The sequence below is a fragment of the Bos indicus x Bos taurus genome, chromosome 4 (assembly GCF_003369695.1).
Source record: "Bos indicus x Bos taurus breed Angus x Brahman F1 hybrid chromosome 4, Bos_hybrid_MaternalHap_v2.0, whole genome shotgun sequence".
NCBI classification, from domain to species: domain Eukaryota; kingdom Metazoa; phylum Chordata; class Mammalia; order Artiodactyla; family Bovidae; genus Bos; species Bos indicus x Bos taurus.
In genome coordinates this window covers 100,087,936-100,103,364 of record NC_040079.1, presented here as the reverse complement: position 1 = coordinate 100,103,364, position 15,429 = coordinate 100,087,936, and the positions used below count along the sequence as shown (strand labels likewise).

The following is a 15,429-nucleotide window of genomic DNA, read 5'->3' as shown; positions in this document are numbered from 1 at the left end:
AGATCTCAGTGCTAAACACACTGACTGCTAATAGGGTCCCACTGCTCTTATGTCATTTCAGTGAACAGAGTTAACACATGTATATGTCTATAATATGAATATCATACTTATATTTGAATTTTATGCATTTATGTATTTCTATGTCTAGGACTTCCCTGATAGCTCTATTGGTAAAGAATTCTCCTGCAATGTAGGAGACCCCGGTTCAATTTCTGGGTTGGGAAGATCCCCTGGAGAAGGCTACTCACTCCAGCATTCTTGGGCTTCCCTGGTGGCTCAGATGGTAAAGAATCCGCCTGCAATGCGGGAGACCTGGGTTTGATCCCTGAGTTGGGAAGATCTCCTGGAGAAGGGAAAGGCTACCCACTCTAGTATTCTGGCCTGGAGAATTCCATGGACTGTATAGTCCATGGGGTTGCAAAGAGTTGGACAGAACTGAGTGACTACACTTTCACTTTCATGTCTAGGTTTACAAATTGAACACCATGAATTCACACTGATAACTTCAAATTCCAATATAATACAACAAGGTTTACTCTAGTTTTCTTTCTTAACATATTCAAAACTCCCTTCTTTAGCAATAAGAAACCCAACTATGTTTAATACATGTACCTATTTGGTCAACCAACCCCCCTCACCAATCTCCCACTGCCATCCTCACTGCTCTACCATGGGCCATCTTCATCGCTCTGCTCATACTCTGACACCCTGCATTCAACCACTCCACATTACTGAAACCCTCCTCAACACTGCTTGGCTCCGACACCTCCCACTGGGTTGGTTTCCTCAGTGCTGAGATTCCCTCTTCATCCTGCTTGTGCCCTGGCATCCTGTGTTGGGTCGCTGCTTTTACTCTCTTGTGCAATCCATGTGCCCCTCCCTTTAGACTTCTCAGCGTCTCTGACATTTCAGGTCAGGCCACCCTTTTCTCACTGGGGATGCCCATCTCACTCAGGTTGGGCTCTGACAACCCACCCTGGATGACTACAGACCCCCTCTCCTGCCCACCTGCTGGCACAGATGCTCAATTGTTTGGCTCCACTTAATAACTTTGCAGATAAAACTGTTCATGAAGGGAGCTAAAGAGCCTAGAAAGGACAGGAAGGAAAGGGAAAAGAAAGTATAGCATGAGGTAAAGGAAAGTGCTATTCTATTATTTTACCATTCTTTTAATAGGAGTAAAAAAATAATGAGTCATAACATTTTAACAATGCAAAGTGTGTCTAGTTCATTGGGGTCATATGGAATACCCCTCTATCTCACACATTTATATATACACACATGGATATAAATACACAGACATAGAGGTAGATACATAGACACATACAAAAGAAGACTGATAAACCAGGGATAAGATCAGTAGCCAGCACTCCTTTCTTTCCAGCACACAGTAGGAATGTATTTCCTCTGCCCCCGCTGAAATTAGGTTCAAATTCAAGTCATGATTATATGACCTGCTTTGATAATGAAATGTCAATTGAAATGATATAAATCACTCTAGATGAAAGAATTTAATTGCTGACTCTCTTAAAACAGATACGAGTCCCCAGCTACCTTCTTCCTCTGGCATGAAGATTGTGAGGTAGGCTTTCATACGGAGGTGCAATATGCTGAGACATTTCATGGAGGACAGACTGTCATGGAGAGTTGAGTGTCACTGTAGCAAAATTCCCAAGAGGGAAAAATAATTGTTCTATTAAGTTACTGAATTTATGGGCTTACTGCAGTACAACTTTGACTTCATCAATACAGAGGTTATATAATCTCCAGTATAATGTATAATGGTGACAGTTTTACTGAGATAAAAGTACAAATGAATAGGTTACAGCATTTATTTTGTAAATCCACATAAATGCTTTGCATGTGGACTTGTCCTGTAAGTTATTTCACCAGAAAATCATTTAATTTCATGTCTAAACAATCAATATATAATTTTATTAATGTGATCTTTACCCTTAAGGTTATCACAGTAATATTCTGATCCACAGATAATTAAGAAGATCAGGCTTCCCAGATAGCGCCAGGGGTAAAGAACCCATCTGTTAATGATGGAGATGTTCGATTCTTGGGTTGGGAAGATCTCTTGGGGGCGGGTATGGCAACCCACGCCAGTATTCTTGCCTGGCGGACTACGGTCCACAGTGTTGCAGAGTCAGAAACAACTGAAGCGACTTAGATACATGCACACATGACACATACAAGTATTAATTCTTGGGGAATAATAGAAAAAATAGCTTTTGTGCAGAATTATAAAAAGGTTATCTAATTGGCAGGGAAACGTATTTTAAAACTTCCTGCAAATTAGTTTCTAAATCATTTAAAAAATAGCTTCAGAATTAGAAAAGTCTTATTTTGAAGGAAAGAAAATGTGTTTCAGTGTCAAGCAAATAACAGGTATTAAATTGTCTTTGAAGGACAAATTCTTCATTAAATATTTCACATAATGATACCAGTTTCTGTAGCTGTTATTAACAGAGACAAATAACAGCAGATTCCCCATTGACTGAATCTCCTCTACAGTTTCCACTTAAAATAATGTTTTGAGTTCACGGGCTTCCCTTGTAGCTCAGCTGGTAAAGAATCCACCTGCAATGTGGGATCCCTGGGTTGGATCCCTGGGTTGGGGAGATCCCCTGGAGAAGAGAAAGGCTACCTCTCCAGTATTCTGGTCTGGAGAATTTCATGGACTGTATAGTTCACGGGGTCTCAAGGAGTCGGACACAACTGAGCAACTTTCACCTCACCTTTATGATTAATTATTTTCACATTTATAATTCTCCAGCATGTGTTTCTTATGATGCAGCTGTTAGCCTTCATTAAAAATTATCCAAGTCCCATCCTTTCAAACTAAGCAGATGATACATACCAAAGAGCAATCATAAATTCCTGCCTTTAAAGCATTTCATGACCTTTCAGTGTGAAGCATCACGTCTACGGAAATAATGATCTGGTGAGTTCTGCAAGCATGGCAAAATCTCAGCCATGTGACTCATAAGGCGAAAAGTCACTCATTACTAGTCACACAGCAAGTGTCTGCAGAGTATAATGGATTTATAGGAAGCGGGGTGACCACAGATCTAATTTTAATGAAGCCCAAGACATAATTTGAGCTGATAGAGTGTGAAGTCTGAATATAATCTCTACAAGGTTAGAGTTATTGTTTGACAACATAAGGAATATAATTTTTTCTTGGAAAGGTTCTATTTTTTCTATTAGGTTCCACAGATACATTCTTATTTTGGTAGCAAAAAATTACACTTATATTGAGGTGACGAGAAAAAAGTGTTTGGACACTTAAAAAATTCTAAATTTTATCATAGGTTGACTATTTTAAATATGTTACATTTTCTCCCACAGAGTCCAAAAGACTGTGGGTGGGATGATTTGGGAGAATGGCATTGAAATATGTATAATATTATATATGAAATGAGTTGCCAGTCCAGGTTCGATGCACGATACTGGATGCTTGGGGCTGGTGCACTGGGACGACCCAGAGGGATGGTATGGGGAGGGAGGAGGGAGGAGGGAGGAGGGTTCAGGATGGGGAACACATGTATACCTGTGGCAGATTCATTTTGATACATGGCAAAACCAATACAAAATTTAGCATGGATAAATTAATATGTAAACATGAGTTTGCTACGTCCTGGCTCCTTGGAGATGTTGAGGGGGGTGTGAACATTCCCCCCACAAGCCTTGATTCCCGAAAAACAAAGGGACCCAACCCACTGGACCGCATTCTCCTTTCTCTCCTGGGATTTAAGTCTATAGTTAAAGTTAAATAAAATAAAATTAAAAAAAAATATGTTACATTTTCTCCTGTGCCTTAAGGCCAACATATTTTTGGCCTTGTATTTTTGCACAGAATAACATACAAAGAAAGAAAATTTGATTAAAAAAGAACACTAGCAGATTTCTATCACTAAAATGTTTCATAAACAGGAAAATGAAATAAGCAATGTGAAAACTCTTCTAAAATTGATTATTAACTGGGGGTATAGAAAGAAACATGTGCACATAAAGAAACATGTGCTTACTACAAATAGAAATCATTAACTAGTGTTAAATGTGAATGAAGATAGTCATTCAGCCTGATCATATTTAAATAACATATGCCTATATTCCTGAGACAGAACATGTGGCACGTGACAGAACTTGACTTATTTCTGTGTTTTCCTTACTCCTGTGTTATTTTCCAGAATGACAAGATTAAGTATGACATTATATCACCCAGTCACAGAGGCCAAATTAGCATTCAGATACAAACTTGAGAGACAATTACCAAGAGCCTTGTATTTCTTGACAATGGAGCTTGCATGGTATGAATATATGAGAAACTTGTGCTTTATTCACCCAATAGCATGAAGTGATTTAGGAGCAACATATTTTAAAAGTGAACACAATCTACATATGAAACTCAGAGCCTATGTTCAGAAACCTGAATGGTAGAAAATCCATGTCATTTTCAGTCAAGCAATAATCATGGTGGTGGTGATTTTAAATAAAGTTTAGTACTTATGAGATGGTAGAATAGGATTTCACTGGGAAAAACTGACTACTGAAATGAGAGAAAACAATGAAACCCGTCATTTGGAATTTAAGGAGTCATTTTCAGATTTCTCCACAAGTTTAACACTTTGAAGTAGAAAGAACCTGAGTTATTAGGAGGGAGGAAAGGAAAAGTGAATTCATTTTTCAAAGTCTTTTCTCTTTTACTAAAGATCTATGTTCAAGGTTAATATTAAGGAAGAGCAGCAAGCTGCTGCTGCTGCTGCTAAGTCGCTTCAGTCGTGTCCGACTCTGCGATAGCCTAATATGTCAACAGATATTAAATCTCCTTGGTTTGCTGGGTTTCAGGAAGCTGATTTTTGTGGAACTATCACTGTATCCAGGCTGTACACACAACGAAAGGCACAGCAGCTTCTGGAAGAGATCTGAGTCCCTTCTCAAGCTGGAAACCTTACCTTCCTCTCCTGCATAGGCCAGGATGGACCGCGCTCGTGTCTGTTTTCCTTCTGTGGTTTTTCCTGAGCAGGTGTGAGAGCAGGAGGACCACGCTGACCACATGCTGAGCACACAGTCCCTGGGACAGGGCACATCGCAGGCAACCGGGATGGGGAAGATGGCATCTCTGCACAGCTGTCTGTCAACTTCTTCTCCTGGGAAAGACATCATCACCAACAGTCCATCATTTTAAAATAATGTAAAATGAGCAACTGAAACCAGACGGGCACCAGAATAAATTAGCTTACTTTCCTTTTGTTCTCTGTTAAAAGCCAACAACAACAACAAAAAAAGAGTCACTGTCTACTACAGCCAGATGTTAAAAGAATACCAGGAATGAATAAACAGATAGATCCCCAAATGAGGCTTTTTTATTATCAGCGCTTAGGTGTGTAGATCAAACACATTGCTTCAAGTATTTTATGCTGTAATACCTGCCCAGGAAATGATGTTTATAGATACTAATCTCTGCAATAAAGAACATCAGTGAACTACGTCTATTCCCTTTATTTAATTGTTGGAGATGAGCCATCATTCACAAATAATGATTCTATTCATAGGATGTACTATTTGTTTTCATGAAACCAACTCACAGTCGCTATTTGTAAACTCTTGTGTCTCCTAGGAAATTTACTTTTGTACAACTGGCAACCTTTTTCTTTCATTTAAAAATGACTTTGTTAGCTGGAAACAGACAGGAAGCATAAATAGTGGGACAGTATTATAAAACCACTGGCTATAGCGATCCCATTTTGAAAGGGGGAAAAAAAAAACAAGGTATGCAAATAGCAGAAGCAAGATGTTGTCACTCCAGTGCTGAAAGCTCTTCAGTTTCCTTCTGCTCTTAAGATAAAGGCTAGGTTTCTCAAAAGTTTATGAGACTTCAAACCCCATGGCTCTTGCTTCCTTTTCTAGCTTCATCTCACTTCACTTTTCCTGTTACCCCAAAGCCCTAGAGTCTGGCACTTATTTGGTGTTTTTTGAGTGAATGAAGTGAGATATACAAAAGACCAATGAGAAAGAAAATATTGTTGCTGTTAATAAATGCCAAAGAAACCTAAAATAAATACAAATAAGTGATCAAAATACAGTATGAAAAAAGTCTGAACTCTGTTGCATAGCTGGTAAGCATAGGAGCTAATGAGGTCATTCAAACAGAGTAAAACAAATACAAACAAGCAAAATTAATCCGCTATTTTTCTACAGACTATATCCATAATTCTGGATGGGTGTATCAGAAATGTGTGCTTTAAGGCATTATGCATTCAGATGAGAAAAGGTGACTAATCTTGCTTTTGTTCATTGACAAAACTCTGCTTTGTCACTGATGGAGGGTTAGGAGGATCATTTTAATGGACAATTGTTTATTCATGTATTTTAAAAACAAGACAAAAAATCAGAAGTCAATTGGAAATGCTCTAACATATTAAATAGCTACTAGTTTGTAGGGCTTTAAATCATCAGGCAAAATAAAAAATCAATTATAATGCACTTACATGTTAACAATCACTAGTTTGCAAGGCTTTAAATTATTAGACTTGCTCACTAGTAAGACTCACTAAAATGGAGGTGAGTCATCATTACATCATTCATTCTCCTTTAGTTACTCTGACCTGTGAGATCTCTTTTGAGTTTGGCTTATATCCCAAAAAATGACATGATAGCTTATATGATAGAGTACAAAAATCATTATAAAACAAGGCATGTAATATTTTATAATTTAAATAACAATGATGACTCTTGTGTTTCTAGACTTTTTTGTTAGTGCAAAGAGTGAGTTGCATATGTTTTATTTCCTTTATTGCTATCTTTTATTGTTTCATCTACTTTCATCCACTTTCGTTTCCAATAGTCTGTAAAATGTAAGGCAAGTTTGGGGCTACAGTTTTGTTTTCTATAATAGTTACCTAATCATTTCTACTCAGAAAAATTTAATTCATTCTGTAGCATTTGAAGAGAGACTGCTACCCATGTGTTATTACATTACTTTGGATGACATAATACATTTCTGTTGCATATAGCATAAATCTGAGTTCCCTGGTGGCTCAAGCAGTAAAGAATTTGCCTACAATGCAGAAGACCCAGGTTTGATCTCTGGGTTGGGAAGATCCCCTGGAGAAGGAAACAGCAACCCACTCCAGTATTCTTGCCTGGGAAATCCCACGGGCAGAGGAGCCTAGTGGGCTACAGACTACGGGGTCGCAAAGAATTGGATACAACTGAGTAACTAACACTTTGACTTCACTTTCTTTCATAGTATAAACCTAAGAGATATACAATTTTAACCTTTTTTGCTTTCTGAATTTTTTTAACTTCTGTTCCACATCTTATGTTAGCTCTTTTTCACTCCTCATTTTTGGTTTAGTTATGTATTAGTATATTTTCCTGTAGTTACATTCCTTCTAGAGTCTCCTTAACCCTCTGTGGAGCTCAAAAGATCCACTTTGGATCTGACCTCCAGGATTTCAGCATTTAGTTTACTACTCCCTTGCCCCCTGAGCTTTGTCACATGTGACCTTCCCTGTTTGCCCCTAATGGCTCCCGATTGCCCATCGCGGTCTTGCATCCAAATACCAGTATTATGTCCTAGCCACAGTGGCTTTTCCCCTTTCCTTCTACAGACCAATCTCTTTGTTGCCTCACTGTTGCTCTTCACTTTTCATCAATTTTTCAGATCCTCACACAGTAGACTGCTTCTCACCATGCAGGTTTCAGTTGTCTCCCTGCGAGGGGAGCCTTGAAAGTGAAAGTCACTCAGTTGTGTCCTACTCTTTGTGTCCCCATGGAATACAGTCCATGGAATTCTCCAGGCCAGAATACTGGAGTGAGTAGCCTTTCCCTTCTCCAGGGGATCTTCCCAACCCAAGAATTGAACTGGGGTCTCCTGCACTGCAGGAGGGTTCTTTACCAATTGAGCTATCAGGGACTGACCAGATACAATTTCATAGTAGCTTCATTTTATTTTCATTTTAGTGAGTCTTACTCACTAGTGAGCAAGTCTAATAATTTAAAGCTTCATTTTCTAGTTTCACTAGAAACTACTGTAGTGAATTATTTACATGTCTAGTATCTAATCCTGTTACTAGAGTATGAGCTTGATAAGGGCATGATTCTTATCTGCCTTGCTCATTATTTTATACTTAGAACCCAAAGAGCACCAGGAACCTAGTGGACATGAAATAATCTTGTGCTATGTAAACAGATAAACTAATTGACCTGAAGTTACTGTTCTAGGGAACAGAAGGTTGGACTGGACAAATATGGGTTTAAGCACAGTATTTCTTCAATGGCCACGTACTCCACTGCTTGAGGACTGTGCTAAGGTATATTCAGAGGACAGCCGCTGGCATATGCACAATCTGGAGTTTGCTAGAAATGCAGTCTCTTCAGTTCCCACCCATAAATTGTGACTTGCATGTTCAAATGATCCCTGGGTGATCTGTATGCAGGTAAAATTTAAAAAGGATTGCTTTAAGATTTTTCTGCCCTTATTCTCTTGTGGTTTGATTAGAACCAAATTGCCTTGTGAAAGAGAACCATATAAACAAATTCATCTGGATTTCATACCTAACATCATTCATTTCTCTGTGGGACACCTTTTTAATCCTCTCTTTATATCTGGGTGAAAACAGTCATTCAATGAATAGTTACTGATTGCCCATCCTTGGTCAGGCACTGTGCCATGAATATTATACACATCATCCCAGCTAATTGTGACAACAATCTTTTTTTTTTTTTTTTTTAGGTATAATTGACATATAACGCTACATTAATTTTAGGTATATACAGTCACTACAATAAGTCCAATTAACATTTCCATATGATCACATATACATAAACATTTTAAGGAGATAAAAACTGTTTTACATGACACTACAGAGAAAATATAGAAGTAAATAAAACATAAACATATAAAATATCAGGTTAATTTATACTCTTTCCATAGAGAGAAATGGAAATTCCATTTTTCCGTATCGACTCTCCTATTATTAGGACACTTTCAACCACCATATGTCTCCATTATAGAACCATCTGAGACTCTGATTATCTGAATGTGCATCCCCATAAATCCAGGCAGGCACATCTGATTATCATTACGATGAATAACATAGTTCTACAACTCACTCAGGCACAGAACACAACCTGTTTCTTTTTTTTTTCCTTTAATCTTTCTGAAGTTGAAGTGAAGTGCTACTCGCTCAGTCATGTCCTGACTCTTTGCAACCCTATGGACTGTAGCCCACCAGCCTCCTCTGTCCTCGGGATTCTCCAGGAAAGAATACTGAAGTGGGTTGCCATTTCCCTCTCCAGGGGCTCTTCCCGACCCAGGGATCGAACCTGGGTCTCCAGCATTGCAGGCAGATTCTTCTGTCTGAGCCACCAGGGAAGACTTTTCTGAGGTTAATTTCTTGTTATTCTGAATGTGATGCCAACATTTAGAATCCTCCTCATGCTTGCCTTTCTGTATTAAATATGCTATATTTTTTGGCATTTCCAACATGAAAAATTTGGAAGGACTGCTTTGCTTTTAGATAACATATTCGTCCCCTCAGTCCACATCAAGCTCTAGACATTTTAACCAAATCTTAAAAATATGCATATTTTACATGAAATATATAACACAGAAATAAAGGAATGAATCACTGTCTATGTATTACAATTTAGTCTTGCTCTGATGCCTTAACTGAAGCATATTTTGTTCAACCTTGTTTGTGAAACCCAATAACAAGAAGTTGAGGAATAAGATGAAAATGCCTGAGTTTATTTTTATGAACTCAAAAACGTATTTAAATATTTAAGTTGGTGACTCCCATTTAACATTTTTCTTCACAAATATAATCTTAAGAATATTTTTAATAATTTGCCATTTCAATCCATTTAAACATGTATTTTGCATCTTTGAAGTAACTCCCAAATGTCCCCTTGTTTAATCTATTTTCATAGATACCACCAAACTCTAACTCTTCTAAAGTATCTCCTTTCATTCTGCTGTTTCCTAGTATAGAATAAGAGAACTGAACATCTGCTTGAAGTAATTAAACTAAAAATTCATGAAGATTTCCAGAGAAATAAAACACGATGAGAACTGAGGTCAGAAGTTAAGACTTTTTCTTTGCTTGGAAAAAGTATATACTAAAAGTTTATTGCACTCATTGTGGTGAAGCGTAAATGTAATATAAAAGACAAACCTTGGTTTATGAAGGTTTTTATAGAGTCAAGGTTTTTATAGTTTAGGAGCTGAGTCACTAAGAACACAACACTAATACATTAAATACATTTTTAATGTATACATTTTTAATGATATTAAAATATAATGAACTATATTTTAATGTGAAAATATATTTTGTCCTATTCCATAAACGTCACTTGCATCATCCTGATTATTTTTTAATCATAGAAATGTGGAGATTGTTATAGTTGATTTTTAACAGTCCCAGTAGTACTTTGTGCAATACACCTCCAGAAGGCATTGTAAAATCAGAATTCATCAGTGCAATGAAACTGAGATGAGGGTAAGTAGAAAGGAGAAATCAAAGTAGAGGAAAACCAGATATACAGTCAATATATATATTTTTTAAATCACAGTAGTTAGAAAGTCTCTAATATTGTAACTTTGGGATCAGATTCGTCTTGCCAGACATGTACAAACTCTAGAGTCACCGTAGGAATTATTATTGAGTTGTTGATGTCTTATGTATTCTTCAGAAATTGTCTTAAAAATTCATATGGACTTGTGAAAGTGAAAGCTATTATTTATATACTTACTTACATATTGATAACCAATATAAATGCAATAAAGAATTGAGATGGGAACTGAGATAGGAAAAGAATGGAGGATCCTATTTGCCTATATCTCCTAGAAAACATTTTAAAATAACCATCTTATCTGAACTTTAAAACAACTGTAAGATATGTAGGTTCAGAATCACTCTCTACCTATTGAAGTAAAAGACCCATAACTTATGTAACTCTTTTTCTTTCCCCTTCTTGAAGAGATGCTACACATCTCTTCCACTTCAAAGGGAAGTTTCTAAATCAATTTTAATCTCTGCACTCCCTCTGCGATCGCATTCAGTAGCAGGTCTGATTTATTCAATGTACTCAGTATTGCCTGACCCTGTGTTCTCTTCCAGATCACTGCCCACTTTCCTCTGGTGGCCGGCAGCATGCCATTCCCTCCGCAGCCCATCACCCATCCTGACCCCAAGGGTGTATTTCTAAAATGCAATATGAGCATCACAGTCTTCCCAATACCTATCAGCTGAAGGCCAAATTCTCACTAGGGCAGAAAACAAAACATCCTCCTTCTCCATCACTGCCTCGTGGTTTCCCTGAATTCTCGCCACGAGAGCCATTTGCTTTTCCAGGAACTGACATGCTGCTTTCTTGCTCCTCTGTCATTTCGTGTACATGGTTCTCCATGCCTCATTGTCCCACGTCTTGCTAAGTCATCCTTTAGGACTGGATTTCCTTCCTCTACAAACCTCCTCTGACTTTCTTAAACTGTCCAGGTGGAGTTACGCTTTATCCTGTTCGCACAGTTTTGTAGACATTACACTGTTTAAAACTGTTTACAATTATCTGTTTACTCACATTTACCCCCATTAGCCTATGAGAACCTTCTGACCAGAGATCTTATCTTATTCAACATCTTTATATCTGGATCCCTTCTTTCAGTTATTGTTAAGACTTAAAAGAGTTTTGCAGTAAATATGGAGAAGGCAATGGCAACCCACTCTAGTACTCTTGCCTGGAAAATCCCATGGACGAAGGAGCCTGGTAGGCTGCAGTCCATGGGGTCACGAAGAGTCAGACACAACTGAGCAACTCCACTTTTACTTTTCACTTTCATGCACTGCAGAAGGAAATGGCAACCCACTCCAGTGTCCTTGCCTGGAGAATCCCAGGGACGGCAGAGCCTGGTGGGCTGCTGTCTGTGGGGTCGCACAGAGTTGGACACGACTGAAGTGACTTAGCAGCAGCAGTAAATATTTGTTGGACAAGGGAAAAAAATGAATTGGAAAGCCCAGAACATTTGTTGTTTTCCTGAAAAAGCCACTGGTATTATACATTTCCAATTGTCAGATTACTATTAATAGAATGTAACCAAGATAGCCTTAACATTACCCTCGGCTTGACTAAATTTTAGGCAGCTTTCTTCCTGACTCTGGGCCCTTGACCTCCCTTCTCCTAGATAATTTATTTTGGAAAAATTTCGATTGTAAATTTTCTTTCTGCCCCTTTGAAATCGGTGTAAATCTTCTCCTAGCCTCTTGTCAGTGTTTTACAACCCAGGAAAAGTCTTTCTCAAGAGTTGGGAACCATCTCTGTCATGGAAACATCAAAGATAGTGTCCTGATTTCTCAGTCTCTATGGGTTGGTAGGTGCCTATTTTCTTCATTGGGCACCAAGTAGCAAACACAGATGGTCTAATCACACAAACACAAAAACATCTGCAGACTCAGGAGTAACTCTATGTGCTCAAAACATCCCATTGATCAATCTCCTCTAACATCCTCCAGTGTTTTCCCACTAGCTTACCCCAGAGCTTAGAAATGCCTTGTGTTTCTGCATAGTTGATTTTAGCTTCTCTCCAGCCTAACAGTCTAGAATAAAAACTGACTTACTGTGTAACTTTGGTGCAGTTTTTATTTTGACCAATTTATATGTAATTCATAAGAATGTTATCTTTAGCTTCACCTACTCTTACTATATATATATTACCACTGACTTTTAAATATCTTTAAACAAATTAGGGTCTTCATATTATATATTTTTTTCAGGATTTTCCTCCATTTTCATCATCCTTTTCAAACTCTTTCCATCCTTAATAAGCTTGTCTTTTATGTTCACACTCTGTTGTTTTCATTGCCACCTTTGTTTTGTTATCTCCAGCCTGTTTTCACATTCCAGGCAAAACTGAAACAAGTGACCCTGAGATAAAAAACGTCTTCCTTCCCTGAAAGCAGCCATATTCCAAATCTAGGCTCTGATGTAGTGAGTAATACAGGCTTTAACCATAAAACTACTAGGGCTTATCAATGAATTTGGTAAAATTGTAGGATACAAAATCAATACGCAGAAATTTGTTGCATTTCTATACACTATCAACAACAGATCAGAAAGAGAAATTAAGGAAACTAATCCTATTTACCTCTGCATCAAAAGTAATAAACTTACTAAGGAGACAAAAACTTGTACCCTAAAAACTACAAGATGCTGATGAAAGAAATCATCAAATAGATAACACAAACAGATGGAAAGATATATCATGTTCTCAGGTAGAAAGAATCAATACTGTCAAAATACTACCCTAGGAAATCTACAGATTCAATGTAATTCCAATCGAATACCAACAACATTTTTAATTGAACTAGAACAAACTGTTTTGTTTTTTTTTTAAGTTTCTATAGAGATGTAAAAAACCCAGAATAGACAAGACGATCTTGAGAGAGAAAAACAAAGATGGAAGAACTGGCTCTCTGACTTCAGATGATATTACAACACTACAGTTATCAAAATAGTATGGTAATGGCACAAAAAGAGAAATACTATTGTATTGAATAGGTTAGAAAGCCCAGAAATAAACCCATGCGCCTATGGTCAATTAATCTAAGACAAAGGAAACAAGAATATACAATGGAGAAAAGGCAGTCTCTTCAATAATTTGTGCTGGAAAAACAGTATAGCTACAGGTAAAATAATGAAATTATAACACTAACATCATATACAAAAATAAACTCAATGGATTAAAGACCTAAATGTAAGACCTGATACTATAACACTCTTAAAGAAAAACATAGAACACTCTTTGACACACATTGCAGCAATATCTTTTTGGATCAAATTCGTAGATGAAAAACAAAAATAAATAAACTGGACCTCATTAAACTCAAAAGCTTTTGTACAGCACAGGAAACCATAGCAAAACAAAGATAGCCCATAGAATGGGAGAAAGTAGTTGCAAAGGAAGCCACTGACAACAGATTAATCTCCAAATTACACAAAGAGCTCATGAAACTCAATATATTTTTAAAAAACCAATTAAAAAATGGGTGGAAGATCTAAATAGACATTTCCCCAAAGAAAATGTACAGATGGCCAAAAAGCACAAGATGCTCAACATCACTTATTAGAGAAACGCAAATCAAAAAACCAGGTCACATTGATCAGAATGGCCATTGTCAAAAAGTCCACAAACAATAAATGCTAGAGAAGGTGTGGAGAGAAGAGAACCCTCCTACACTGTTGGAGGGACTGTAAATTGGTACAACCACTATGGAGAATAGTGTGGGGGTTCCTTAAAAAACTAAAAATAGAATTACCATATGATCCAACAATCCTACTCCTCAGCGTATACCTGGAGAAAATAATAATTTGAAAAGATACATGCAACTCCATGTTCATGGCAGTACTGTTTACAATAGTCAAGACATGAAAGAAAACTTAATGTCCATCAACAAAGGAATGGATAAAGAAAATATTGTACATATATAGTGGAATATTATTCAGCTGTCAAAAGAATGAAATACTGCCATTTACAGCAAGATGGATGGACCTAGAGATTATCATACTAACTGAAGTCAGACACACAGAGACAAATGTCATATATTATCATTTATATGTGGAATCTAAAAAAGTGATACAAATAAACTTTTTTACAAAACAGACTCACAGACTTTAAAAACAAAGTAACAATTACCAATAGGGAAAGGTAGAGGGAAGAAAAATTAGGAGTTTGGTATTAACATACACACACCACTATATATAAAACAGATAATCAATAGAGACCTACTGTATAACATAGAAAATTTCTCAGTATTCTACAGTAACCTACACAAGAAAAGGATTGATATATGTACATGCTGTGCTATGCTTAGTAGCTCAGTCATGTCTAACTCTTTGCAATCCCATGGACTGTAGCCTGCCAGGCTACTCTGTTCATGGGGATTCTCCAGGCAAGAATGCTGGAATGGGTTGCCATGCCCTCCTCCAGGGGATCTTCCTAACCCAGTGATCGAACCCGGATCTCCCACATTGCAGGCAGAATCTTTACCACCTGAGCTACCAGGGAAGTCCAAGAATACTGGAATGGGTACCCTATTATCCTCCTGGGGATCTTCCCGACCCAGGAATCAAACCAGGGGGTCCTTCATTACAGGTGGATTCTTTACCAGCTTAGCTACCAGGGAAGTCTGGAGATATATATATATATATATGTATATGTCTATATACATATGTGTGTGAGTGTATAATTGAATCACTTTGCTATACACTTGAAACTAACACATTGTAAATCAACTATAAAACAAAATAAAAAGTAGTACAAGCTTTAATTTCATTTTTGAGAAGAAACCTAACAAAGTGTAGTAAGTAAAATGATTTGTTATAAATAAACGATGAAAATTTAGTACTCAATATAAC

At 37.3% G+C, this 15,429-nt stretch overlaps 1 protein-coding gene across 2 annotated transcripts in view; it reads right to left on the bottom strand.

The window, feature by feature from the left end:
• The window catches only part of THSD7A (thrombospondin type 1 domain containing 7A), a 475,647-nt gene that overhangs the window by 102,072 nt on the left and 358,146 nt on the right, over window positions 1–15,429 (bottom strand). For both annotated transcript variants that reach the window (XM_027540050.1, XM_027540049.1), the window contains exon 7: window positions 4,965–5,159. In XM_027540050.1, coding sequence (XP_027395851.1) covers window positions 4,965–5,159 — 195 coding nt within the window. The remainder of the gene's footprint in view (window positions 1–4,964; window positions 5,160–15,429) is intronic.